Below are 27,612 nucleotides of genomic sequence, written 5' to 3' on the forward strand. Positions count from 1 at the left end.
AGTCAGGCTTCCTGTCTGGAATTAAGCCACCGACAGAGGAGAGCTTCCAGAGCAACAGCAGCGGGATGTTCTGTGTGAGGAAAACAACTGACAGGTCTGGACAGTGTCTACGATACAGGAGACATGTCCACAAAGAAACAGAACACGTCTTAAAAGCTGTTTTATTCTTTCCTGGGGAAATCACGTTCCTGTTTACATCATTCTTTCCCTCTAGATGAGTACAGGTTTGGTTTTTTTTGTAGCATACTTATTTCCAGGTATAACAAGAAAACATTTTTAGAAATACTTATTCCTTATCACCCTACCGAGCTCAGCCCAGACGTGTGTGGGTTTATTCCACCCAACCAGCAAATAGAGACAGAACACTACCTGTATCAGTGACATCATCATTGATATTTCGGATGGTGCCACCCAAGCTATTTGCCAGTATTCTCTGTCTTCAGCAGATGGGAGCAGGTTCTGGGCTGGCAGAAGGTGCAGGCCTGGGAGGCAGTCTACCTCCGACCAACATGTTTAGAGGCCACTCCTTTCATGGAGCCAAAAAAGCCCAGGAGTGAGATTGCTGATTCTTCGGGAACCAACCAATCTACTCAATGAGAAGGGTAGAATCCCCTCCCAAGGAGGTGCTGTTGGGGGGTCACTTTCAGCCATACTACCTATAGTGGACCCCGATCACATTGAGTAGTGGGTCCTGGCTGTAGTGCAGAACAGTTATTCTCTTGAATTCACCACTCCTGTCCCCGACACCTGCTGTCCTCATGCATTTCACTCGCCAAGAGATTGGCAGTAAGAGCTACTCTGGTAAGGCTTCAGTGCTTGCAGGCAATGGCCCCAATATTGTACGAAGGCCAAGATCATAGTCAGTATTCCATTTGCTTTATGGTTCCAAAGAAGGATTGTTCTTATCGGAAGATTATTTACCCTTCCCATTCCTGGCGCCAGTCCAGTCTGTGGTTTAAAGGACCTGAATTATTCCCCCAGACTTTCCAAATGCTCAGTAATGACCCTGACCAAAGTGCTGCCAGCAAGATCTGCTGCTGTTGTCGGTTTCTGTCAAGCCTTTTGCTATGTTTCCATGGCAGAGGGCTAATTTATTTAGTGTATCCATGTCTGAGAGAAGATTCTTCTTTCTAGCTGGCATTTTCCTTTTCAGTTCATGGAGGTAGGAAGATATATCAGTCAGGAATGCAAGCATGTGCATTGTACTTTTATCAGTGATCAAATCTGCTTGCATCGATTTTTGCTAAAGTAAAGAAAATGTAAATCTTCATTCTCACTTCACACTCGCACAAGAAACATTTTCCACTAGAAAGCCAGCATACTTCTACGTGAAAAAGTAAGGTCCTCGCACATCATGAAATCTGCTAGTTTCATGGCTGCAACGAAGATCTCCTCCACCTTATTGATAGACTATCATCCTGAAAACTTCCTTTTAGCTATGAAGCTGGGCAGCTCATTACAAAATGAGAACATTTTCTTTGACGCTGTCTCCGTTGACATACCGGTACTTGATACTGGCCAAAAGCTGAGCCCGGTCACTGTGACAGTTGTTGATTCTTCAACCTGCAGTGCTAATTTTCCCTTTGATTTAACATTTTCTTGGAGAACCACTGCAACTTTACCAAACAATGTTGCCGATGAGGTGACTAATCGTGTTTTCTGAAAGAGACGCTTGGGTGAATTCCTTAATGACACCTATTATTTACACTCATGGCTTATTTGGAGACTAATACAAGTAATATGTTTGCTGCAAACTCAGTGACCCAGTAGCTTGCTTGCTTCCTCACGTTATCAGAAACAGTCTCCCATCAAATGCTCTCGTTTTTCATTCAGATCCTTCTTGCCATCTTTGTTGGCAAGGAACAAATGCCTGCTTATGAGAAGCTCTTTTAACTTACTTGGCACTGTGACATTATTTGAGAATTTCTCCCCACACACAAGACATTGTGGCAGAGGGCAAAATGGTTCATCGTCATTCCACAAAGATCACTCTGTTGTCAGATCACCACTTTGAATTTCTTATTTTCCAGTTGATGCTTTATGTGAGGAGACACAAAATCTCTTACCTCCAAATATTTGTCCATAGGATTGGAAAATACAAACATGGCTGCCATGTCCTTCCGGAAACCCAGTGTGATGTGATTGTGAGGCTGCATCATGGTTTTTGCCCTTTCTTCTTCATGTGTGCGAAAGCAAAAATGAAGAATGCCCTCACTGATCAAAATAACAGAAAATTCCCCAGCCTTGTTCCCCGGACACAACTTTCTGAATTTTCCATTGCTCACCCATGCATACCTTGTAGCCACCTTTGAAACATTGCCTGCTAATTGGGTAACAGTGGCTTATATAATTTGTATAGCATAAAGGCATCTTGATGCAGGAAAGGCATAACTGAATTGCTTGAACTTTTTGTTTTCAAAATAAAAATCAGGTTTTTTTGTGGATTCCTTTATTTTTTCAAATAGAAATGTAGGTTTATAAAAAGTATTTAAAAAAAATAATTGTAACAGGGACATAAAAATCCTAGTCTGTCTGAGTCAACCTAAAACATGAACACCATGAACAACTCGGGATGCTGCACACTGACCCAGGGGATGCTTACAGTACCTGGGAAAGGTGTAACATTGCTTCATTGTCCCGGCTTTCCTTCCCTTCCTACCCTTTATGGCACTTTAGTAGCAGAGGAGGCTATAGAGAGGAACCACTGCCCACCAGTAACTGAGATCACATTTGAGGAAGAAACTCCATGCTAATCCCTTTAGCATCCCCTTCTCTCTTCCCACCTTGAGGCAGGCCACGGGAGTGAGGGCTCAGCAGGTAAAAGCAAAGAGTAAAAGGCTGCAAAGGAGAGCAAGCACTGACCACTTCCCCCCCCCCCCCCCCTCAGCTCAGCCCACAGCAAGACTGCAGGATGTCTGTCACAGGCTTAGCAGATTGGCTGCAGGTAGCCAGGAAGCAGAACTGGAGGGCAGCCAAGCATGAACCTGCGCACAGGTACACAAGTTGTGTGTGGCCATGCACCCACATAGCTTAGAGGGGATCATTGCTCCACTGTCAAAGTAGTTTGAGCCATGCCAACTTCTTTTCCCTTAGCTGTGCCTGAATATATTAAAAGGTGTAGGACTTGTAATAATCTCTAGTGAGCTAAGGTAAATTGAGGCTGAGGCGAAACAGAGAATAAACAATGAGGCCGAGCTTGGTCAACTGTACTGTCCTTAGGTTTAAATGCACAGGTCTGACTGATTGGTTTATATTCTACAACAGTGGTTCTCAGATCTGTCCTGATTGACCCCCAGTCAGTTAGGTTTGGGAACCTCTGTTCTACAACACAAAAAAAAAAGCGAGATAATGAGAGAAGATGGCAACTACAAGACTCATCCTTCTGGCCAAGTTTTCTCTGCCCTCATAATGGGGATATAAACCGTTGGAATTGGTCCAGAGGGTGTCTGCTAAAATGATCATATGGGGATAGACTTAAAGATCTAAACATGTGTACCCTGGAGGAAAGGGGAGATATGATAGAGACATTTAAATGCTTCAAAGTTTTCCATAAACAGGCAGCAAACCTCTTTCAATGGAAAGGAGGCTTTAGAACAAGGGGTCATGGGATGAGGGTGAAAGGGGGTAGACTCAGGAGTAATCTTAGGAAATATTTCTTCACAGAGAGAGTGGCAGATGCATGGAATGGACACCCAGTGAAGGCTGTGGAGGCTAAAACAATATCTGAATTCAAGAAAGCATGGGATAAATACAGGGGATCTCTGAGAGAGTGATGGAAACTATAAGGACTAGATAAATTGGACAGATGACCATCATGTTTCTATATTTCTAGAATCCTGCAAACACTACTTTTACTCCTGTTTCTCTGCACTTGCCCAGTGTTTTCTTGAGTTCCAGGATTATTTTTGCCTCTGTATCCATCGGGAGGCTTTTCCATTCCGTGAAGAAATATTTCTTTATATTACTTATTTAACCTCATACCATGACCCCTTGTTCTAGGAAGGTGATGGTTAACTGGCAGCCTGGGGGCCGCATGCAACCTTCAGGTCCGCAGCTTGCCAGTTGGCCTCAGTGGGGAGAGGAGGACATCTGTCACACATTTGGGCCTTCTCTCTTCCATGCAAACATTATACTGTTTCATACGCAATGAGATTTTATACAGTATGTGCTAGGAAGGAGACCCCAGCTGCTGAAGGATAGGTTCCTAGACTATTGTGACCATCCTCCAGTTACCAATGGTCTATTCGGGCCCCCCCCCCCCTTGTTTTTCACCTCCACCACTGTTGGAGTGCTTAAAGACGATCTCCCCTACCCCCAAGGGTTTCTCCCCCACCCTTTCACCCCACCAGGGTGGTGAGGTTCAGCCACATTGCTCTCAATATCTCACTGCCTCTCCCACGCTCTGAAAATGGGCAGTTTGCAGGGCCTTTCAAAGGTCCCCAGGCCAGTAGATCTTGCGATGTGACCTCTGAAGCACTGGGAGGGGGAGGCTGGGAGGGGGGAGCCTCTGCTTGGGTTAGACCAAGTCACTGAAGGAGGCTGTGACCAAGTCTGGCCTATGTGTACCTTAGTGTCTGCAACAGATCGAGGCAAAAGTAAAACGCAACTGAGACAGGAAAGCAGGAACCTTAAAAAGCCAACTCTGAAGAAGATGGTAAGAAAGAGAGAAAAATGAACCAGCCTAAATACCTTTTGTAGATTATTTGTATCATAGAGGTATTTGAATATCTCTGTCCTGTCTGCCCCGTGCCACCCCCTCCTCTGCAGTAGACGTATTTAGGTTCTTAAGTCCCAAAGCCTCATCTTGGCGTGAACCGGCTCTTGCTTTGGTTTTTGTATTAAACCACACTGTCTGACGATCTTCCCTGTTTGTAAGCAGCAGGTCCAGTATTGCCCCTGGTGTGGCTTCTCTTTCCCCTGGCCCGAGGACAGCTCCCTGAAAGGAAGTCCAGGATTTCCATGCTTCTGACTGATGGCAATAGCCAAAACGCTGCCGTCAACAACTGGCAGATTGAAGTCTTCCACCCGGAGCCCCTCTCCCCTTCCATGGCGTTCTCTGACTAAATCTCTATGCAAATCCTTTCCCTGCGCTAGAGGTCTGCAGATCGTACAGATGCAAATGAAAGTTTAATTTCCCTCCTCTCGTGCCGCTTCCCTTGGTTACTAATTTCGAGATTTGTATGCCGCCTATTCAAAGCCCTAGGCGGCTAACGGTTTACCTATCAGTGTTAATATTATGCTTTATGAAAAATGCCACGCTCACACCCTCCCCATCCTGCCTCCTCTGTCTTTAAAGGATTATATTTTGTTCTTGTAAGCTGTTGCAGGATGTGTTTTGTAATTGTTGTAAGATTACAGCCTGGTACTGATATCCCCATCAGGGTGTTGGTGGTTATACCACACCTGTATGATAGAAACCGGAAGGGCATCCAGGTCCGGGATTTCATTGCAGCTGTGCGTGTAGCCTGCCTGAGATTTTGCCCTCTCCTCTTCCTGGTTCTTTTGCAAAAGCTTTGAGGGCTTCCCGCCTTTGCATGTTTTCTCCCACCAGCCCGAGTTGTGGGAGGATGAGAGGGGAAGCGGAAGCCCGATGATCTATAGGCTCCCGCTCGCGACTTCCCAGCTGTTGTCTTTGGTATGGAGACAGCTCCGTGAATTCCCCACCCCGCTGTGCCAGGAGGCTTGAGGGGGGAGGGGTCACTTCTGCCTCAGGGCATTGCCCCCGAGCTCAGTCACGGAGCAGGACCCATGATTTTGAGTTTTGATTTCCCCCCTCCCCCCTAAATTCATTGCTGATCTTCAGCCAGAGTTTTGTCACTTGTGCCATTAGGCAGTATCTCACGCTTAACTCAGTGCAATTGTGTTTTATTCACAGGGGAACATATGACATTTATGTAAAGTGTGATGGTGTTGGAAGGTGTGTTGGTACCTATGATAACCGTGGAAGCTTTGGTGAGTTGGCCTTGATGTACAATACACCTAGAGCAGCTACAATAATTGCTACCTCTCCTGGTGCTATATGGGGTTTGGTAAGTAACATTTTATGAAGAAAATGTGCTTTTCAGTCTTAAACTAAGTTTATCGGTGATGACACTTATCGCTTATTACTGCCTTTTGCCATGCTAGTAATATTTATTATTTCTATTGCTCTGTCACTTAACATGGCACTGAACAAAATAAGCAAAACAGTTTAGTGAAGGTAAAGGTATGAGGGCCGTGCAAAATCCTGTGACCTGTCTGCCAGCTTACTCCAAATCCCGCCCTCTCCAGAGGGCTACGCGTTGGACTGCGTGAGCGCTGACAAACATACTCAGAGCTCTTAACTTGCCCTGACTCTGCAGCCGCAGCAAGTGTGACAGAATTGTGGTAAAACTGCCTTCCTTCTGTGGTGCTCAGGGCCCTGCCGCTGCCTTTCTCCCTACTGTGCCAAGTTGAGGCTCCAACCTTCAGCAGCCCGATGCTCCCAGCGATCGCTGTTCCTCTCTCTCCCTCCATCCAAGGCCGCTGCTGCCTAGCTCTCCCAAGGCCCCAGGGCCATTGCTGCCTGTCACACTCTCCTGCAGCCCTGGGACCACTGCTTTCTCTCTCTTTTTCTTGCTTGGCCCCCCTGGGCCACACGTCACCGCCTTTCGCTCTTTCCAGCAGCTTTTGGGGTGGGGGGTGGGGGGCAGTACTGCCACTTATCGCCCTGCCACTCGGTTGCTCCCTATTCTCTCCTATTGTGCAGCTCAAAAAACAAAACCAAAACAAGCCAGGTGGGGGCCAGCGGCAAGAAGGAGACAGCTGAGGTGGTGGGAAAGGTGGGCTGGAGTGGTTTGAGGAGAAAAACTGAGGAGTGAAGGGGAGATGAAACATGTGACAGAATGAAAAATGGAGGGAGCTTGGCTTTCTCCTTCAGTGTTGCCTAACTAGAGGGAGGGAAACGTTGAGTGACTGATGAGGAGGGAAGGATGGGCGAAACAGAAGGAGGTGAGAAGGCAGGGACGTACCTGAAAGACTGGAGGAGAAAGAGGAGAGGACGGAAACGAAGGGAAGGAGGGACAGATACATTGGGGAAGCAGAGTAAAATGAGGAAAAATGAGGGAAGAGGCAGGTTGTGTAGGAAGGGTGGAGTAAGGGGGGAGAGAAGAAAGGAAGTGGGAGAAAGAAGAAGGAAATGAAAAATAAAGGAAAACAGAAAGAGGGAGATGATAAAGGAAAGACAAATAGAAAGTTTAGACCCAAAACAAAACTCATTTTATTTCATTTTTAATGATAAACATTTGAAACTTGAAAGATCGTCCAAAAAAAATGGAGGTCCGTGTTCAGAAGCATTTACGTTTCCCAGGGGCGTAACTGGGAGGAGCTGAGTTAGACCAATAAGATTTCTGGCTAACTCGGACATTCATCCGGTAGACCTGGACTAACGTTAGCCACAGAAATCTCTGGCTAACTTTAGGACAGGTCTGTGGGACGTTCGGACTTACCTGGATAAGTTATCTGGCTAACTCTGACACATCCAGCTAATCTTAAGATAGCTGAGCACATTCCGTGCTGTGCCTGCGCCGCTGAACGTTGAGGCTAAGTTAGCTGGATAGTTTTATCTGGCTAACTAGCCGAGCCGCACAGCAGCTTGAATACGAACCCCTTGGCTGTTAGGTGGGTATTAATTTACGTCCATATGCAAATAGATATAAATGTGTTGCAGATGGCTGCAGAATCTCACACATGGTGCTGGAGAATTCTCTAATCCTTGCCACTGAATCTGGCATCGACCTGTGACAGGAAACGTAGAAAATAATGCGCAGAACGATCTCTTGCCATCTTGTCATATTTTAATGTACTGTACCAGACCCTGGCTATGACAGTCTGCTCTCTCTTCTCCTTCCCTCTTACATGAATGGCAATGAGTTGCCATTTATCACACTGGAGCATCCTTAATTACCGGCAAAAACAACAAGCTTATCAGTGCCCCCTTGTGGTACAATCCAGACATGTTTAATAAAGCGATGGTTGATTTGTTCAGTATATGGGCATTGGGCAGTGTAAACCTATGAACCAGATCTTGTTGGTTGATACCGAACTGTGTTCTATGTTAAAAATTTAATAAAAGAAATTTAAACATAAATTGATGGTTTAATATTGCAGTCCACTGATGTCTTTTATCATAGGATCAGGAATGAAAATATTTGCTGGGTTGGTTTTTTTTTTCTGTGTCTACAAAGATAGTTATAAAACAAGAAGCATTTTCAAATCTAAAAGACCTGTAACACAGTGATATTTTTATGTGCGTCTACAATGTTAACTTGAGGCGTATGCTTGTTGCAGACCCCAGCTGTACCATATAACTCATTTGAAACACCTTAAATACATTTTTCATTTCACATGATTATATTCCTTGTGAGAGCTGGTCCCTAACCGTCTTCTTGTGGCCCCCTTAGCTGTGACAAAATCTTGGGACCCCCACAAAAAAAAAAAAAAAGGACAAATAGTTCTGAATCACAATTTTAAATAGCTTCCCCCTCCCCCACCCCTCCTGCTCCCCGCCCTCCCACGTTCTCACATTTTGTCCTGTGAATACTGTCACCAGAGTCAAGGCTAACAGTGCCTATTGAAATCGAGACGTGTCAATAGTGGCCGGTGTTCCTGTTTCTCAGTTTACCTTCCTCCGGTGGGTGACCCGTGAACCGTTTTGAGTACCCACTTCCCAGGCTGATAACTGCTGTCTTATAGCTCCTCCTCGCACTGGTCCGGTTGTGTCCCACAGTAATGGTTCTTTCTGCAGGGGTGTGCACATCTGGAAGCTTTCAAAGCAGATGTGCGGTTATAATGTGCTCTGCATGTTGTTTTTTTTTTGTCTTTCTGCTACAGGATAGGGTAACCTTCCGGAGAATCATTGTAAAAAACAATGCCATAAAGAGAAGAATGTATGAAACTTTTATAGAGTCACTCCCATTCCTTAAATCTCTAGAAGTAAGTCTTTTATTAAGTTTCTCTAATAGGTGACCAGCTACTTGCTTCAAAAATGTAATTATTTTTGGCTCTCTTTTCTTTCATTAGCTCTCAGAACGCATGAAAGTGGTCGATGTGATAGGCACCAAAATATACCGAGACGGTGAACAAATCATTGCACAGGTGCAGTCTTTTTTTTTTTCTCTGTGTTTCTTTTCCCTTCAGAGTGAAAATTCTCTATAATGAGTCATCCACACTTCCCTTTTGATTGGATGTGTCCCCAGTTTATTTTCAGATTTAGTACTGACATAGGCAGGGGTTCAAATGGAAAACAGTGGGAATGATCTCTGCCCCATTAGATCTAATGTGTCCCGCCCCCTCATCCATATCACGTTTCCATCTCTCTTCTGTACCCCTCTTCTCTCCATCATCTCTTCAGCCCTCCCCTTTCTCTCCATCCTGTCTCCCTACTACGCCATTGTTACCGTCTTTTCTCCTCATCTCCTCTTCTTCCCCACCACCGTCCCCTTCCGCACCCCACTGCTCCCATCTCTTCCTTCCCGCCCCGTCTCTCCCTCCCCCTTTCCCCCTCACCCCGTCTCACCTCCATCGAATTTCCGAGGTCTCAGGTGGAGTAGGAGGGCGGAGCTGGCACACGTTGAAAGCGTGCGCACAACCTCGCCCCATTGCTGCTGTTTCCCTTGGCTTGAGGGTGTGCGGGGGTGGGGGGCGAGGAGAGCAGGTCCTGCGTCAGCTCCAGGGCTTCCGCGTCAGCAGCTGACAAGAGGGACTTTGGGGGCCGCACAACCGTTCCTCTCCTCTCCTCTCCTCGGGGCCAGGACACTGCGTATGCCCCTGATTTTAACATTTGGGCCCTCTCTTTGGCACAATAAGTTTTAAGATAATCAGAAGCAATTGTACCTGTGAGAGTGACTCCCATCTAACTCACTTTAAAGCCGCAGTACTAGGAAAAGATCTCGAGACGAGTTAGTTGGTTCTTAAAATTGTGAAGATTCTATTTTTTCATTTGCCAAATAAAAAAAAAAAAAAAAGCAAAAATTCTTTTAAGAAACCCCTTGGCAAAATGTCACTAATGTACATGTTGTAATGTTACTGTGGCCCACAAGTGCAGGGACTTCATTTAGGTGTGATACATTTTATGACGTTTTACTCACACTGTGTGTTGCTGAATTGGTTTTATCATCAGTGCCACGAATTACATCTTTACCTGGGAATTGTTTCACGGCTGTTAAGGGCATTTTCTGCAATGCAGAGGAGAAACTTTCCTCTGCTGCGACGTGATCGTTTTACATCATTGGTGCAGCTCTGATTGGTGCCAGGAGTGTTTGACGCAATTAAAAGTATCACGAATAAGGGAAGATTCGCTTTTGGTTAAAAATGCTGTCTTATGGCACAGGGGAAAGTGGAAGGGCTTGAATGAATAGGTCTTGAATTTACAGTGGGAACATTCCCGAATGTGTTAGCATCTGTGGTATGGAATAGATTTCAGCTCATTGAATGAGAGACGACTGCTTAGGAAATGGAGGGGGGGTTAGGGTCTCTGGGAGGGAGGGGGTTGCATAATGTTGTTTCAGCTGCTTAAAGATGTTTGATGTTTATGGAGTTTGCCTGTGGGGAAAGCTGTATGAATTCTGAAAAAGCAATAAAGAAGTTGTTTTAAAATAAGTATCATGAATTAGTTTGTAAAAAATCTTACCCACACTTTTGTGTACTCGGCTTTCCCATTGCCAGGGCCTGAATTATACATATTTAATCCTTTGAGAGTTTTGATGCTTTCGCTTTTGGAGGGATTTCTGTAGTCTTATTACAATTGCAGAAGAGCAGGAACCTGAAGAGTATAACGTTCATCTTGCTTGATAGTGAAGGATTCACCCTTCAAGGAGGCACTACACGCTGCTACAGCCTCATGTCCATTCTGGTATCTGCCCTTTTCTAGCTTCAGACCGGTGACCTTACTGCCAAGCTAAAACAGGGTTTTCCAATCCAGTCCTGGTCCCACACCTGGTCCCACACCAGGCCCAAATTGTAATAGGTGCCGGAGCATTGCCCCAGCTGCCATGTCACCATTCATTGAAACATAGAAATGTGGCAGCCGAAAAAGACAATACGGCCTATATAGCCTCCCAGCCACACTAGCTGCTTCCACTTCCTCAGGGATCCCTTGTGTTTAACCCATGCTGTTTTGAATTCAGACACTGTCCTTGTCTCCGCCACCTCCATGGGAAGGCTGTTTCATGCCTCCACTGCCCTCTCTGTAAAGAAATAATTTCCTTTGATTACTCCCGAGCCTACCTGCCTTTCACCCTCATCCCATGACCCCTCATTCCAGAGTCGTCTTCCTATTTGAAAGAGGCCTGCCTCCTGTACTTATTTATTTAAATTCATTTATTTATTGCCTAACAGAAAATATCTTCCTAAGCGATTTACAACATAATTCAAAACATAATATATACAATTACAAAACGCATAGGATCAAAATGCATAATAACATCCTCAGTACTTCTGGGCACGTTTTTTAATTCCTCTCTACCAGGACCTTCTGTTTACTAAACAAGCAGGTTTTTAAAACTTCCCTGAATTTCAGAACATCTGCCTCTTCTCTCAGACTAAGCGGTAAGTTGTTCCAGAGATTGGGAATCGTTCCAGGGAATGATCTTGCCTTCAGACGGGCGTGCTGGAACATTTTGACATCCTGAACTCTTAGAAACAGCCTTTCTGGGACCTTATACTTCTTCTAGGTCTATACCAACTAAGACGATTCTTCGGTTGTTGTGAACCAATTCCTTTCAGGGTTTTAAAAGCCAAAGTCAAATTCTTAAACTTACACATAGATCTCACCTGTAACTAATGTAATTCCAGTAGCAGCGGCTCTGCTGGTGTTCTCCTGGAACTTCCAGTTACTATCAGGCCGATACAGTACAGTGCGCATTTGGGCGCGTGTTTTCGACGTGCTAGCTTTACTTCTTATTCAGTAAGGGGTAATAGTGCGTCGAAAACGCACGTCCAACCCCCCCCACCCCGAAACTAATAGCGCCCGCAACATGCAAATGCATATTGATAGCCCTATTAGTTATTCCCGCGCGATACAGAAAGTAAAATGTGCAGCCAAGCCGCACATTTTACTTTCAGAAATTAGCGCCTACCCAAAGGTAGGCGCTAATTTCTCTCGGCACCAGGAAAGTGCACAGAAAAGCATTAAAACTGCTTTTCTGTACACCCTCTGACTTAATATCATGGAGATATTAAGTCGGAGGGCCCAAAAGTTAAAAATAATCAAAAATTTAAAAAAAAAATTTTTTTAATCGGTTCGCAGGTTGAAAACCGGACGCTCAATTTTGCCGGCGTCCGGTTTCCGAACCTGTGGCTGTCAGCAGGTTTGAGAACCGACGCTGGCAAAATTGAGCATCGGCTGTCAAACCCGCTGACAGCCACCACTCCTGTCCAAAAAGAGGCGCTAGGGATGCGCTAATGTCCCTAGCGCCTCTTTTTACCTCGGGCCCTAATTTGAATAATTTGTTTTTCTGAATAGCGCACACAGGAGAGTGGCCTGTGCGCGCGCCGTGAGAGTGGGCATTGTCCCGTGATTTTTACTGTATCGGCCTGTATGCGAGCCGCCATATTCTGAATAATCTGCAGCTTTCAGATAGTTCTAACAGGCAATCCCAAGAATAAAGCATTGGATTAATTGATGTACGATAGAATTAAAGTGAAAACTACAGATCTCAATATCATCGCATCCAAAAATGGTCTAATTTGTTTAAGTAATTTGATTTGCAAATAACATTTCCTCACCAATGAAGAAATGTGTTTTTCTAAATTCAAAGCTGAATCTAATTGTACTCCAAGAGATTTATCCTCCCCCTTTGGAAAAATCTCCACATCCCTCCACTTCAACGGGAAATCAAATTTATTAATTCCCAAAAACGGAAGTTCCATTTTCTTAGGATTCAATACCAATTTACTATCTGAAAGCCATTTTTTCACTGAATCCAGACAGGATAACAATCACTCATAATGAGCTTCCTTATTTAGTCCCAAGGGCACAAGGATCTGGATATCATTTGTATAAGTATACGGATGGTACCCAGCTTTCTGAATAATCTCACCGATACTGCTCATAAAAACATTAAACAGTATCGGTGAGATAGAGGAGCCCTGTGGTATTCCAACTCTCTACTCTGGAGGTATTTCAAAAATGTCTCTTTCATATCTCCCCTGTGCTGCTTGTCTTCTGGGTATCACATGTTTAGATCTTTAAGTCTGTCCCCATATATTTTAGAACAAAGACCACTGACCATTTTAATAGCCACCCTCTAACTCGATCTGGTACATATCATTTTGAAGGTGCGGTCTTCAGAACTGTACACAGTGTTTCAAATGATATCTCACTAGGGACTTATACAGGAGCTTTTTTTCTGTTGACCATTCCTCTGCCTATGCACCCAAGAATGTTTGGCCACCTTAAATCGTCAGATACCATCACCATCAGACCCCACTCTTGTTTCATGCCTAGAATTTCACCCCCTAGACCAGGGATAGTGATCTCCAGTCTTCAAGTGCCACAAACAGGCCAAGTTTTCAGGATCTCCATACTGAATGTGCACGAGCTAGATTTGCAGGAGGCAGGGCATGTAAATCTTTCTCTTGTATTTTCATTGTAGATATTCTGAAAACTTGGCCTGTTTGTGGCACTTAAGGACTGGAGTTCACCCTCCCTGCCCTAGACTATACCATTCCCTTGGATTTTTGCAGCCCAAATCCATGACTGCATTCTTTAGTATTAAATCTTAGCTGCCACAGACTCTAGACCAGGATGGGCAAACTATGCCCATCATTGACTTTTATCCCGCCCGGTAAATGTTTTAAAATTAACATCAGGTGCGGCCCTTGATGTCATCATAAAGGCCCATGCAGTCCCCTCTAAATGACGCCCAGTCCTGGCCTTTGCTGATGACATTGGCACCCAAAGGGGGGGAGGAGGTAAGCACGCGGCCAAACATTTTTCTCTCCATGAGGGCAGGTGAGCGTTGGTGTCATGTGGCATCCTGAATAAAGTTTACTCCTGGGGGAATTCTGCACAGAACTTGGACCAGGCCCTATCGCGCTCTGAGTGGAGCCCATCCCGCTTGCAGCGAAGATGGTGACGGTCCTGGCGTGCCATGAGCGGAGCCCATACCGTTTGCGGCGAAGAGGGGGCAGACCCTGGCGTGCCACAAGCAGAGCCCTTCCCACTAGTGGTAAAGATGGCGCAGGCCCTGGCATATACCGCAAGCAGAGCCTATCCCGCTCACAGTGAAAATGATGAAGGCCTCGCTCGGGGCACAGACACTCACCTACCTGCCCGCCTTTCCCCTGTATAAGTGCTGCAATTTGCTGTAAGAGCCAATCACAATACTTATACGGGGGAAAGGAGAGGAGAGACTAAGGGGGTCATTTTCCAACTTGCGTTATGGCGTTTTCGCATGCGAAAAACGCCTTAACACATGCAAAAAGCACCATAATGCATGGTGCGATGCTAATTTTTAAAAGAGGAGGGATTGGGGCAGAGTCAGGGGCGGGATTTTTGTAAACGTGGGCTGGCTTCGCAAAGCCATAACGCATGATATCGCACAATTTTAACGCCGAAAATAATTGCACCTTTTTCATTACCCAGGTTGAGAGTCCATCAAACTAGGTTGAGAGAACATTGTACAAATCTCATCGTTGTGTGAGTTTCCTCATGCGGAAGGACATCAAATCGTACTGCTCTGTTCGTACGTCACACTTTGCATGTCAAAGTGGCCCCTAACCCCTCCCTACACTACTACCTAAACCTCACCTCACGTTACTAGGTGGGCCTCCTATAGTAGCATACATAGCTAACTACCACAAGGGCCTTATAGTCAGTCTCTCTCTCTCTCTCTCTCTCTCCCCCCCACCCCAGTGATTGCAGGTAGGAAATGCAATAATTGTGGTATTACTGCAAAGTGTGAAAAGGTAACACACTTTGCGGTGAAACCTCTGTGAAGCGTTAAGATAACGCACATTGTGATAAATAAGCTATTACCATAAAACATGCCCCTCTTCTTATCACATGTGGTATTTTGATGAATCTAGCCCTAAGTGTATTGGTGCTGACAGGGTTACCATTCCCTACCAGCGAGGAGAGAACTATTACATTGGCACTGGCTGGGTTTCCAACCCCCCACCCCCAGTGAAAAGAGGCCCAGTTGTTGGCATGCTGCTGGGGTTTCCAATCCCCCCACCAGCAAGGAGAGACCTGGTGCACCAGTGCTGGCAGGGTTTCTACCCCTGCCAGTGAGTTCAGGCATCACACTGCTGTGAGGAGTGGTGAGTAATAGGGAAGCAAGGGAAGGGACAGAGAGGGAAGGAAGGGAAAGTGGCGAGGATGGTGAGAGAGGGAAAGTGACTGAGAGGGAGGTGGACAGCATCAGGGAAGGGAATGAGTGGGTGGGTGGGAGAGGGGGGCTAGTTACTGAGTGGGAAGGGGGTGAGAATGAGAAACAGGAGAGGGTGGGTAGGAGTAGGGTGAGTGTCTGAGAAGGAAGGGGATTGAGTGGGAGGGTGAGTGACAGAAGGGAAGAGGATGAGGGGGTTGAGTGACTGAGAGGGAAGGAGGGAGAATGATAGAAGAGGAGTGAGAGGGAAGGGAAAAGGGAGGAGAAAGTAGAAGAGGGGAGCGAGAAGAAGAGAGAGTAGAAAAGTACATGTGTATGTGAATGAACTTCTAAACATGGAAATGAAGGCAGAAAAGGACCAAATGATCCACCCAGTCTGCCCAGCAAGCTTATTCCAGTATCTGCTGCACTGCGCAGGTTACCCTCATGCTTATCAGTTTCCCAGACCGTAAAAGTCAGGGCCCTTGGATACTGTCTGAATCCAATTCCCCTTTTCCCAGTTCCGTGGAAGCAGAGAGCAATGATGGAGCCGCAACAAAAGTATCAGGCTTAATGATTATGGTTAGTAAAAACCGCATCAGCAAGTTACCCCCATATTTATTTGTTCCCCAGACCATAAAAGTCAGGGCCCTTGTTGGTTACTGTATGAATCCAATTCCCCTTTTCCCACTGCTGTTGAAGCAGAGGGCAATGATGGAGTTGCATTAAGCCTTGATACTGTTATTTGTTAAGGGTAGCAACTGCCACACCAGCAAGTTACCCCCATGTACTCTTTAATTCCATCCTCTAGCCTTTAGGGATCTACAGAGTTTATCTCTTTGAATTCCTTCACTATTTTCATCTTCACCTCCTCCTCCGGAAGGGCATTCCAGGCATTCACCACCCTCTCCTTGAAGAAATATTTCCTGACATTGGTTCTGAGTCATCCTCCCTGGAGTTTCATTTTATGACCTCTAGTTCTATTGATTTCTTTCCAACGGAAAAGGTTTTACAATTGTGCATCATTAAAACCTTTCATGTATCTAAAGGTCTGTATCATATCTCCCCTGGACCTCCTTTCTTCCAGGGTGTACATGTTCAGATCCTTCAGCTTCTCCTCATAAGTCTTCCAATGCTGACCCCTCACCATTTTGGTCACTCTTCTTTGGACTGCCTCTATCCTGTCTTTATCCTTTTTTAGATACTTGCACCAGTACTGAACGCAGTACTCCAGGTGAGGCCTCACCAAGGACCTGTACAAGGGAATTATCACCTCTTTTTTCTTACTGGTTATTCCTCTCTCTGTGCAGCCCAGCATTCTTCTGGCTTTAGCTATCGCCTTGTCACATTGCTTTGCTGCCTTCAGATCAGACACTATCGCACTAAGGTCCGTCTCCCGGTCTGTGCGCATTAGTTTTTCACCGCCTATCACATACAGCTCTTTTGGACTCTGCACTTCTTGGCATTTAATCCCAGGTGCCAAGTCTTCGACCACTCTTCTGTGTATATGAGAGAGAAAAGAGGACGTTTGTGAGTACCCTCTTCTCCTTTCCCCTACTAATCCAAGTCTACAGTCTCAGGGTGACTGGAAATGAAGTTTCCAAGTATGGCGAGGTGGGGGAATTTTTTAATCCTTATTCGTTTTAATTATTGGGTGCTATTTTGAAATATTTGATTGATGGAGAAGTGTTTAAAGATTTTTTTTATCCTTATGCTTACTTATTCGGTGGTGGTCTATTTGTCGTCTGTTTTGAAATATGCTATTTATTAGTATGGTTTCCTCACTGTTATGATTGATTTGTATTTCTTGACTTTGTTTTATGAGGAATGGTGATATTTCTGTGTTTGATTTATGGCACTGCATATGAGTTTGGCTTTTAGGGTTTCCAATCCACTTTATGGCCTGCCTTTGTGACTGAGGTGAAGTAGTCTGCTAGCTGGGAAACACCTTTTACCTGTTGGGTTGAAGTTTTTTCTGATTTTGGTAGAGGCTGGAATCTATGATTGAAGGGGCTCCTTGGGTGCTAAAAATGATGGTACTTAAGCCTGCTGGATACTGAAATGCCTGTAGCAAGTGGTAGAGATTTGATTGCAGTGTTGAGGACCAGCCCTGCCACGCCCTGGCCCGCCCCACCCTACCCACCATCTCTGCTGCATTAAATCTTTCCTCATGGTTTCCCCCCTTTCCTGGGTGTCTACGCAGCTGCAGATTTTGATATCATCCACAAAAAGACAAACTTTTTCCGCAATATCACTTATAAAAGTGTTGAAAAGAACCGGACCAAGGATTGATCCCTGCAGCACATCATTAGGGGCTGCCCCTCTCCTGAGAGTAAACCACTACCCTTTGTTGCCTTGCACTCAACCAGTTTCTAACCTAGTCAGTCACTTTAGGACTTATACCAAGGGCGCTGAATTTATTTGTACTTTGTCGATGTGATGTGTTATCAATGAACATTGATGGGCCAGCTTTTTGATGTTTTGGTTGTCAGCTGCTTTGACTACACATGCAGAGTTTATTTATTTTATTTTATTTAACGTATTTTATATACCAACAATCGTTTTGAACATCTTATCGGTTTACAGAAAAAGTGATACAGCAACAGGCTTTACATTAAACATGGAACATTGAGTTGTGTCCTGGTCATACTCTATAGATTTATGTTTAATTTTACTTTCTTGTGGTACTGTAGTTTTGGTTTTATTTGTTTTATAGTTTTTCTTTTTTATGATACTTGTTTTATTGGTTGTGGATAAAATATTGTTCTCTGCTCAGAACTGTAGATGAGTGGATTATAAATTCTAAAAATAAATAAATGGATGAGCAGCCTATGTGGAACTGTGTCAGAGGCCTTGTGGAAATCCAAGTGCACAACATCCAGCACGTGGCCTTGTGGTGGCTCCGATTCTCGCATGGGTTTCCTTGGTAGGAACCCCATGCGGGAGGAGGAGGCGGGGGGCCACCTCAAGACCTGTGAGCACGTGTGCCGGTTCCCAGGACAGACACTTTTACTCAGCTTATTAATGCAGTCCTGCTGACGAGGACGGTGATGACAGGCCGCATCATCACTAGAGGTGGGGGAGGGGAGCAGGGGGCCCAGGAAAGAGGAGAAGATCTGGACAGGGGCCCTTGCACCTTCTGATGATTTCAAAGTGGGGGGGCGAGACTTCCCTCTTCTTTATCCTGCACCCTCCGATGTTATCTGGGGGCAGGGAGGGGAGGAGCAACCCTGCCCCTGCAAGTGCCTATAGCTGCCCATATTTTAAAGCCTGCACCTAAGCTGTCAGGTTTTTCTGGATAGCCACGATGAATATCCGTGAGATAGATTTGCCTACGCTGGGTCTCCAGGATATGAAAATCAATTTCTACTGCTTGTTCATTGCTGAGATAATGAAAACCAGACTGTTTAGGTGTGCCTGCAGGACAGGGAGCTCAGGGTCCTCTAGTTCAGTGGTCCTTTCCTCAGGTCCTCCCCTAGCCAGTCCGGTTTTCAGGTCATTCCTAATGAATATGTATTCAATACATTTTCATACAGTACCAGGGCCGGATTAAACTGGCATGCACCCATAGACGATAGGGGAGGGACAGTTATTTTTCCCCTCCTGCAAGTGGGCATGGGGGGTGGGGTGGGCAGCGAAGGTACAATTCCTCCTACCCTTCTTCTTAGGGTAGCTCTCCCTCCCCTTCTCACCTTGATGCAGTAACTGAAAACTCAGCCACGGGGCATTCAGCAGCCCTCTCTTGCTGATGGACCCTCTGCCATCCTGCACAGGCTTCCTGTTACCAGGGAAACCCATGTAAGGGGCAGGGACGCCACAGGGTCAGTCAGCGTGAGAGGGCTGCTGAAGGCCCAGTGCTGATTTTTCATAGTCTTCCTTTTACTAACCGGAGCCCATGCTGCTGGAGGAGAGAAACAGCGCGTAGCCGACGAGTTGGATTTATAGTTAGACAGCGTCATTGACTCTCCAGCGCCCATAAGAAATTGGCACTGGAGGTAGTTCCCTACGTTGCCTGAGCCTAAATCCGGGCCTGCTGGAGACATTACATGTAAATCCATTTTATGCATATCTATCTCATGCATATTTGTCAAGGATATCCTGAAAACCAGGCTGGCTGTGGGGAAGAGCCTGGGACAGGTTTGAGGCCTGCTGCCCTGGAAATGCACTGGAGCCTGGTTACTCACTTCACAAGGCGTATTACCCTGCCCTGTCATGAGACAACGTCCGGGTAGCCTGTGAGGGAGCGTGGTTGCATGTGAATGCACCAGAGAAGCTGTGGCTTTCATCAAATAAAGAAGAGTACATTTTACCTTGCTTTCAGCTGGCTGGGGATGATTTATTGAGCAAACAGAATGCGAAGTCATTTTTAAGCTGTGCAGGATGTACTCGGAGAACAGAAATAAACCAGACAAGCTGACCTTTTGAAGATTCTAGTTAATACTGCTACTTCAATGTGATATGACACAAACCGGTGTGCAGCACACCACATTAAACTGTCACTTAAGCAATGTTATCAGTAAAATCTTTTTAAGACAGTAATCCCCCTTCCAAGTGTTATAAAACTCCCTATTCAATTTGAGCCCATTCCTTTCTTTTTGTGTTGTTTTTTTTTGACATCGCAGTTTCCTCTTGCTCCTTTTTTTTTGGACTTCAGACTCAGTCGGAACCAGGCCTGGGATCTGGCGCTATGGAGAGCCTTCATTCGCAGTTTCCTGGGGACTGACACTGCAAGATTTATTGCAGTGACCGTCATGGTCTGGGGGGGTGCCAAGCACCCGGACATCTTCCAGAGCCCGGCAATCACAGACCCTGACTCTGTCTGCTAGGTGTCACCTTGAGGGATTACCACAAATCCCACCCCCAACCCCATCCTCGGGGGACGTGAACGCTGCCGCCGCAAGCTGATTCAGAGCTGATTCTGCGTGGCAGCACACGGCGCCTGCCACTCGAGGCACTGGCCAGCCCCATTTATTTCCAGTAATATCAACAAAACAGCACTGGCTTTATTCTGTAGTATTCCTGAGCTCTTTGAACCGCTGAAGATTTGGAGATAGTCAACCAGTGACTTTTTTCTTGTACGGCAAAAACTATATTCAGGCTGGCCCAGGTAATGTTCAATGCATTAATCATGAATTTCACAGAGAAGGCACCCAAGTCCCACCAAAGTTAAATTATAGTCTTCTCAGCAAGATATTCTCTTTGAATCTGGGATATTCGAGATAAACAAGCTATACAGAAGTAGGAAACAGATTTTTTTTTTTTTTTTTTTTTTTAAATCATGAGGGATGTAGAGTAGCAAGAATATAGGAGTCAATATTTAGGAGCATTTAGCCAGATAACATCACAAGTTATCTGGCTAAATGCTGACTTTTCAGTATTTCCCCTACTTTTTCAGCCGAAATTTAGCCACATAATTCATTATCTGACTAAAATGTAGCCAGATTATATAGGGATGTTCCGGAGTGGAGTTAAATTAGCAAATAAGTTATGCAGCTAACTCTGTTTGTGCCATAGAGTAACCCTAAAGGTAGCCAGATAAACTTATCCGGCTATATTCAACAGTGCGGCTGCAGCGCTGAATATCCCTTCAGAGTTAGCCAGATGTGCTTGTCCGGCTAACTTTGCAGTCTGCAATATTACTTCCATAGAGTCTAACATTGCATTTATGCATTTTACAGAGATGGGGTTTTCAAATAAAAGTAGGGAGGCTGCACTCTTGCCATATGTGACTTTAAAACCCAAAAGGTCCATCATTCTAGCCGAGCTCTAGGCTTGGGCATCTGAAATGCTCCCTGTGCAAGCCAGAATATCTGTCTAACTCACGCACATTTTTAGCATGCACGACGAATACTCATGAGCAGATGGGGCATTTCTGGAATACGAGACAAAATTACATCTTTAGCCTTTCTGCTTTTCTAAGTGCAGCTAGGATGCTTTGATTCTTCCCCTGTGTAATGTTTGATCTTCCTGATTTCATTCTCCATAATAAGTCCACCTCTGCAGCCTGTGTTAGACGGATCGTCTCTCAAACAGTAAGGGAGTCAGCTGGATAAGTCCAACTTAATTGGCTAAATGTCATTTGAATGTCAGTCTCACAGTGGCTTTCGTCAGGCAAAGTAGCAGCCGATGACTATCCGGCTAAGTTCAGTGACTGTCACGTAGCCAGATAGGTCACTTATCCGGCTTAGATTTTAATAGTAATTTATCTGAGGATATTCAGCTGCATAGCCGTGCAGCTGAATATCCCGTCTAAGTTAGTCGGGTAAGTCTATGTTAGCTTGATAAACGGCTATGGTTAGAATATCTACTCCTGTGGTTTCAGAAGAAGCTACATGAGAAGGTACTGCAGTGATGAAGTGGTCCATGGCTCAGTGGGCACATGGCAACTAGAACCTGCTGACAGAGTGCCATGCTGAATCACGAATAGATCGGAAGCCTGTAACCAGATGGCCTGAAACCTTCACCGAGATCCAGCTTTTTAGCACCAGCTCCCTGTCCCCAGGGCTGGTGCAAGGGTATTAGGCACCCTAGGCGAAGCTTCAGCCATGCCAACCCCTCCCCCCCCCCCCCCATATCCACACACTCAATTAATTTACATTGTGCATTAATATGAATAATAAAGTCTGCATTTATAACAACATTTATTTGACTAGAAAAGGTGAATGATAACATACAATAACCAGTCTAGCTTGAGGCAGAATACTGTAAATATTCAACAAAATAGAATGGGAAAGCGTAAACCAAGGCTATACTTTTTGCTCAGACACAACAAAACAATTTACAGTACAGAACAGTCAACAGGACAAAAAATATTAAATATTCAGTCCAAATGTAAACAATTTATGCTACATTTTATACAGGATCTGTATTAGAAAGACTGTACATTAGAATTTTACTTTCCTTGCTTCAGTTTAGCAAATGTAGAAACAAGTTTCTTCAAGTCAAGGTTTTGTTGCAATTTCATTTTCTGTTGACAAGGTGGCCAGCCCAACAAGTCTTTCTTGCATCAACAAGTTTTTCTTGCATCAACTTTAGCTTGGAAAAGCTTCACTCACCACCGGCCACAGAAATAGGAAAAGTTAAGAGGATGCAGAGGGCAAGAAATATGTTAAGGAAACTACAGTATGCCAGTTTATGTCTGCATATAAAGTTCAGAACATCTTGTGGTGATGAGCTCTTTTGAATTCATCTTGCGATGGCTTGCAATTCACTGCACATGTCAGAAGCAACAATATCTTTGGAATTCCCATATTGTAAAGCTTTCTCCTATTTCAAGCACTGTTCCAGAATTTCATTTGATGTACTAATCTGCAAAATGTGACTATTATAGAGGAAGCTTGGAGAAGAGACGGCTGAGGGGGGATATGATAGAGGTGTTTAATATCATGAGAGGTCTAGAATGGGTAAATGTGAATCAGTTATTTACTCTTTCGGATAACAGAAGGACTAGAGGGCACTCCATGAAGTTAGCATGGGGCACATTTAAAACTAATCGGAGAAAATTCGTTTTCACTCAATGCACAATTAAACTCTGGAATTTGTTGCCAGAGGATGTGGTTAGTGCAGTTAGTGTAGCTGGGATTAAAAAAGGTTTGTATAAGTTCTTGGAGGAGAAGTCCATTACCTGCTATTAATCAAGTTGACTTAGAAAATAGCCACTGCTATTACTAGCATCAGTAGCATGGGATCTTTGTAGTATTTGGGTACTTGCCAGGTACTTGAAGCCTGGATTGGCTACTGTTGGAAACAGGATGCTGGGCTTGATGGACCCTTGGTCTGACCCAGTATGGCAGTTTCTTATGTTTTTATGTTCTTAAGCCAAACACAGAACTAATTTGATGCATCTGTGTGAATCTTTCCTCAACTGATTATATTGCAGTGTCAAGGACTGCAAAATAAAATTTTATTTTGAAGTTTTTCTCAGCACTCTGAATAGGGTTAACATCGGCTTCATATGTGAACTGCTTCTTTTTTTTTTTCCTAATCCGGATTGGATCTGGTTTAAAGCATGCTGGTATCTCCAACTCCTCGGCAAGTTCACATGCATCTACCAGTGTTTTCGCAAACCTTCCATCACTCCTGCAGTCTAAAAGAAATTTCTTGGTTCCACTCAGTTGCCCAGTGGCATTGTGTATGTCAAAATCCTTCATTTGAAGTTGTTTGCTAGTCATATTGTTCTCAAAAAAAGATGTTATGCCACACAACAAGAGAAACCACAAACTTGAAGCTTGAAATATTTTGTACAGGAGGGAGACCAAGATGGCCGCCACACCGTGAGCACGTAAGAAGCTCAGCTCCGCAGCTGTCTGAAACTTCTCCCTTTCTTCCTTTTTTGAATTGCCTATACAATTTTCCTGATGCCACACACTAAAAGGAAAGCAAGGATTCGGGAAGTTCCTTCACCTTTACCTGAAATTTCCTTGTGACAAATGCAGATTGACGAGGCTCTGTGGGCTATGCAACCGATACCAGAGGGAGGGGCCACCAGCGTTGTCGGCTGTAAGCAGCCGCCGGACGCTATGGCCAAGGATTTGTCACTCAGCCCTGGGGCTCCAACAGTACCTCCCCTGCAGTATATGCTCTGGAGGAAGAGAGGACAGGACACCAAACTTCAACCCAGAGAAGAGATGGTTTTACATCTTCTTCAGAGAGCCCGATGACTGCGGGCTCCAGGAGAAATTTAGATGAAGCACGGCATATGGACTTCAGCAGAGAAGGCCTCATGGACCGAGGAAGTAAGGAGCCTGAGATACAGGTAGTTTTGAATACTTCCTTAGTAATACCGGATAAAATAACACTGGAAGAGATTTGGAAGGCGATTATAACTATGAACAAAGCCATAAATGATTTGACAAGTGTGGTAAAACGGAATATGGAAGAAACACGCAAGTTGGATAATAAGATACAAGTGGTGGAAACATCTGTGACTAATTTATAGTCTGAAATTAAGAATATGAAAGAAGTGCAATGTAATCTGATAAAATCTGAGACTTTGGCAATAAATAAGATTGATTACCTGGAGAATGAGCTAAGGAGAAATAACTTGAGACTATTGAATTTTCCTAAATCAAAATGGATTACACCAAAAGATCTCTTAAAGAGTTATTTCATTAATATCTTGGGTTTTGCAGAAACTAGTTTACCTCTAATATCGAAAATGTATTACTTACCTGGAAAAGAAGAAGAGAAACAACAACAGCAGGAATGTATTTCCCCAGATAATCTCACTGATATACTGGAAAAATCTTATGGGGGTAAAATAGAAACAAGAGCAATATTACTTGTGACTTTTATACAATCCTCGGACAGAGATAATGTATTGAGACTAGCTTTCAGGAATCAGTCTCAGCTTTTCTATGGTTCGCAAATACGAATTTTTCCTGATATTACGAAAAAAATGCAGGAATAAAGGAAATCTTTCTTATTAATGAAGAATGAAGTGGTTTCTCGGGGAGCCAAATTCTGTTTCTCTGTAATGTATATTGATACATCAGAATGATAGATATATCTTTCAAGAGCCAGAATCACTATGCGTATACTTGGACTTGCACTCCTAAAATGATCCAGGAGGTGTTGGTTAAATTAGAAAGTTGCATAACAAGGTGTTAGTTGGTGTTAAATGTGAATTAATATTTCCTAGGGTTCCGCTTTGATAACTTGGTCTCCCCACTATTCTTATAGGGGTAGATTTTCAAAAAGCGCAAATAGGCCTACTTTTGCTTGCGCATCAGACTCAAGCAAAAGTACGCCTGATTTTAGTAGATACGCGCGGAGCCGCGCGTATCCACTAAAATCCCTGGATCGGCGCGCGCAAGGCTATTGATTTTGTATAGCCGGCGCGCGCCGAGCCGTGCTGCCTACCCCGTTCCCTCCAAGGCCGCTCCGAAATCGGAGCGGCCTCGGAGGGAACTTTCCTTTGCCCTCCCCTCACCTTCCCCTCCCTTCCCCTACCTAACCCACCCGCCCAGCCCTGTCTAAACCCCCCCCTTACCTTTGTCGGGGGATTTACGCCTCCCGGAGGGAGACGTAAATCCCCGCGCGCCAGCGGGCCTCCTGCGCGCCGGGCCGCAACCTGGGGGCGGGTACGGAGGGCGCGGCCACGCCCCCGGGCCGCCCCGGGCCGTAGCCACGCCCACGGTCCCGCCCCCGGAACGCTCCCGACACGCCCCGAAAACGCCGCGCGGTTCGGGCCCGCCCCCCGACACGCCCCCTCCGAAAACCCCGGGACTTACGCGAGTCCCGGGGCTCTGCGCGCGCCGGTAGGCCTATGTAAAATAGGCTTCCCGGCGCGCAGGGCCCTGCTCGCGTAAATCCGCCCGGTTTTGGGCGGATTTACGCGAGCAGGGCTCTGAAAATCCGCCCCATAATATATAATAATGCATTTCTTAAAATTTAAACAAGAGAGTTGTATTTCTTTTTTTTTCCATTGGAATATTGTTTCAATGTATATTCATCTGAAACTTTAATTAAAAAAAAAAAAGAAAGAAATACTTTGTACAAGAGCTTGGCCTCTACCCGCGAGGTATTGCCAGATGATCCTGTTAGGGTAGTGTTGACAGCAATTTCAATTAGTGCATCATAGATATCACCTAGTTGATAGCAAAGAGGTTTCAGTGCATGAAATCGACTTTCCTATCTTGCTTCACTCAGGGGTAGATTTTAAATACTTGCGCGATCGCGTACTTTTGTTCGCGCACCAGGCGCGAACAAAAGTACGCTGGATTTTATAAGATACGCGCGTAGCCGCGCGTATCTTATAAAATCCAGGGTTAGCGCGTGCAAGGGGGTGCACATTTGTGCAATCTGCGCGCGCCGAGCCCAGCGCGCGCTGCCTGTTCCTCCGAGGCCGCTCCGATTTCAGAGCGGCCTCGGAGGGAACTTTACTTCACCTTCCCCCCCCCCCCCTGGCCCTATCCAACCCCCCCCCCCCCCACCTTTGTCGGCAAAGTTACGCCTGCTGAAAGCAGGCGTAACTTTGCGCGTGCCAGCCGGCAGCCCCGCTCCGTCCTCCGGTCCCGGGGGCTGGTCCGGAGGCCTCGACCACGCCCCCAGGCCGGCGCCATGCCCCCGGGCCCGCCCCCAAAATGCCACGGCACGCCCCCAAAACGCCGCGTCGTTTCGGGAACGCCCCGGACACGCCCCCTCCCACCCCTTTTCGAAAGCCCCGGGACTTAGGCACGTCCCGGGGCTTTACGCGCGCCGGCGGCCTATGCAAAACAGGCACGCGGGCCTTTTAAAATCCGCCCCTCAATGTTTTGACTGTAAGAGCAGGCACATGGTGCATTAGAACTTCCCAACGATGTATTGAAGCTGAGAAATACACATAAGCATTTTGTACTAGGATAAAGAAAGCCATTGCTTCCAAGCAACATTTAGCAGCATCACTAACAACCAAATTCAAAGAATGTGCACTGCAAGGAACAAATAAAGCTCGTGGATTAATATCCAAAATTCTTCGTTGTACACCATTTTCTTTCCCTTTCATATTGTTTCCATTATCATAGCTTTGACGACGTAAGTTTTCAATGGGCAATGACATATCTTCTAATTGATGAAGGATAGTGTCTGTCATTACATCAACAGTGGTCTCCTGGAGTGGCACAAAGCTCAAGAAATGTTCCTTTATGCTTACAGGTTGAAAATGATCAGGGTCTGAATCAATGTCCACAAAGTGAAGGATCATAGTCATTTGTTCAACATGGCCTACATCTGCTGTACAATCTAAAATGATTGAAAAGTACTTGGCAGCATGAGCAGATATTAGGATTTCCTCTTTGATAGCGTTGGATAAAAGCCGAATCAATTCATTTTGTAAATCTTTGCCAAGGTAGTAGATATGTGTCTCAGCATTTCTTATCTTACGAAGATGCTCATCCATAAGTGGATCAAACAAAGCTAGATATTCTACAGATTTCAGGAAGTTTCCATTACCAGGTGTGTGCAATCTTGCATGTGTTTCCCGAAAGGCCAGATTTTGCATACCAAGAACTCTCACCAAAGAAATCAGTCGTAAACAGATTTGTTGCCAATACTTTTCGTGTTGTTTAATGAGACGCAAAATTTTCTTCATCAATTGTTTTCTTGTTTTTCAATTGCAATTCAAGTTCCTTCCACTTTTGAAAGTTCTCCAAGTGTTCACCATTTCTCTCATGCGATGCTAGAATTGCAGACAAGTTCTTCCAGTCTTTGGAACCTTTCTTAGCAAGAGACGATGCATCAGTGTTAGTGGTAAACAGCATGGAACAAAAGCAAAACACAGTCCTTTGACACAGAGTACTGTAGC

At 45.2% G+C, this 27,612-nt stretch overlaps 1 protein-coding gene across 2 annotated transcripts in view; it reads left to right on the forward strand.

Moving 5' to 3' along the window:
- The window catches only part of PRKAR2B (protein kinase cAMP-dependent type II regulatory subunit beta), a 214,636-nt gene that overhangs the window by 173,194 nt on the left and 13,830 nt on the right, over nt 1-27,612 (forward strand). For both annotated transcript variants that reach the window (XM_029616276.1, XM_029616277.1), the window contains exons 6-8: nt 5,876-6,029; nt 8,851-8,952; nt 9,040-9,114. In XM_029616276.1, the coding sequence (XP_029472136.1) occupies nt 5,876-6,029; nt 8,851-8,952; nt 9,040-9,114 (331 nt within the window). The remainder of the gene's footprint in view (nt 1-5,875; nt 6,030-8,850; nt 8,953-9,039; nt 9,115-27,612) is intronic.

This window comes from Rhinatrema bivittatum, chromosome 9 (assembly GCF_901001135.1).
Source record: "Rhinatrema bivittatum chromosome 9, aRhiBiv1.1, whole genome shotgun sequence".
Classification (NCBI taxonomy): Eukaryota; Metazoa; Chordata; class Amphibia; order Gymnophiona; family Rhinatrematidae; genus Rhinatrema; species Rhinatrema bivittatum.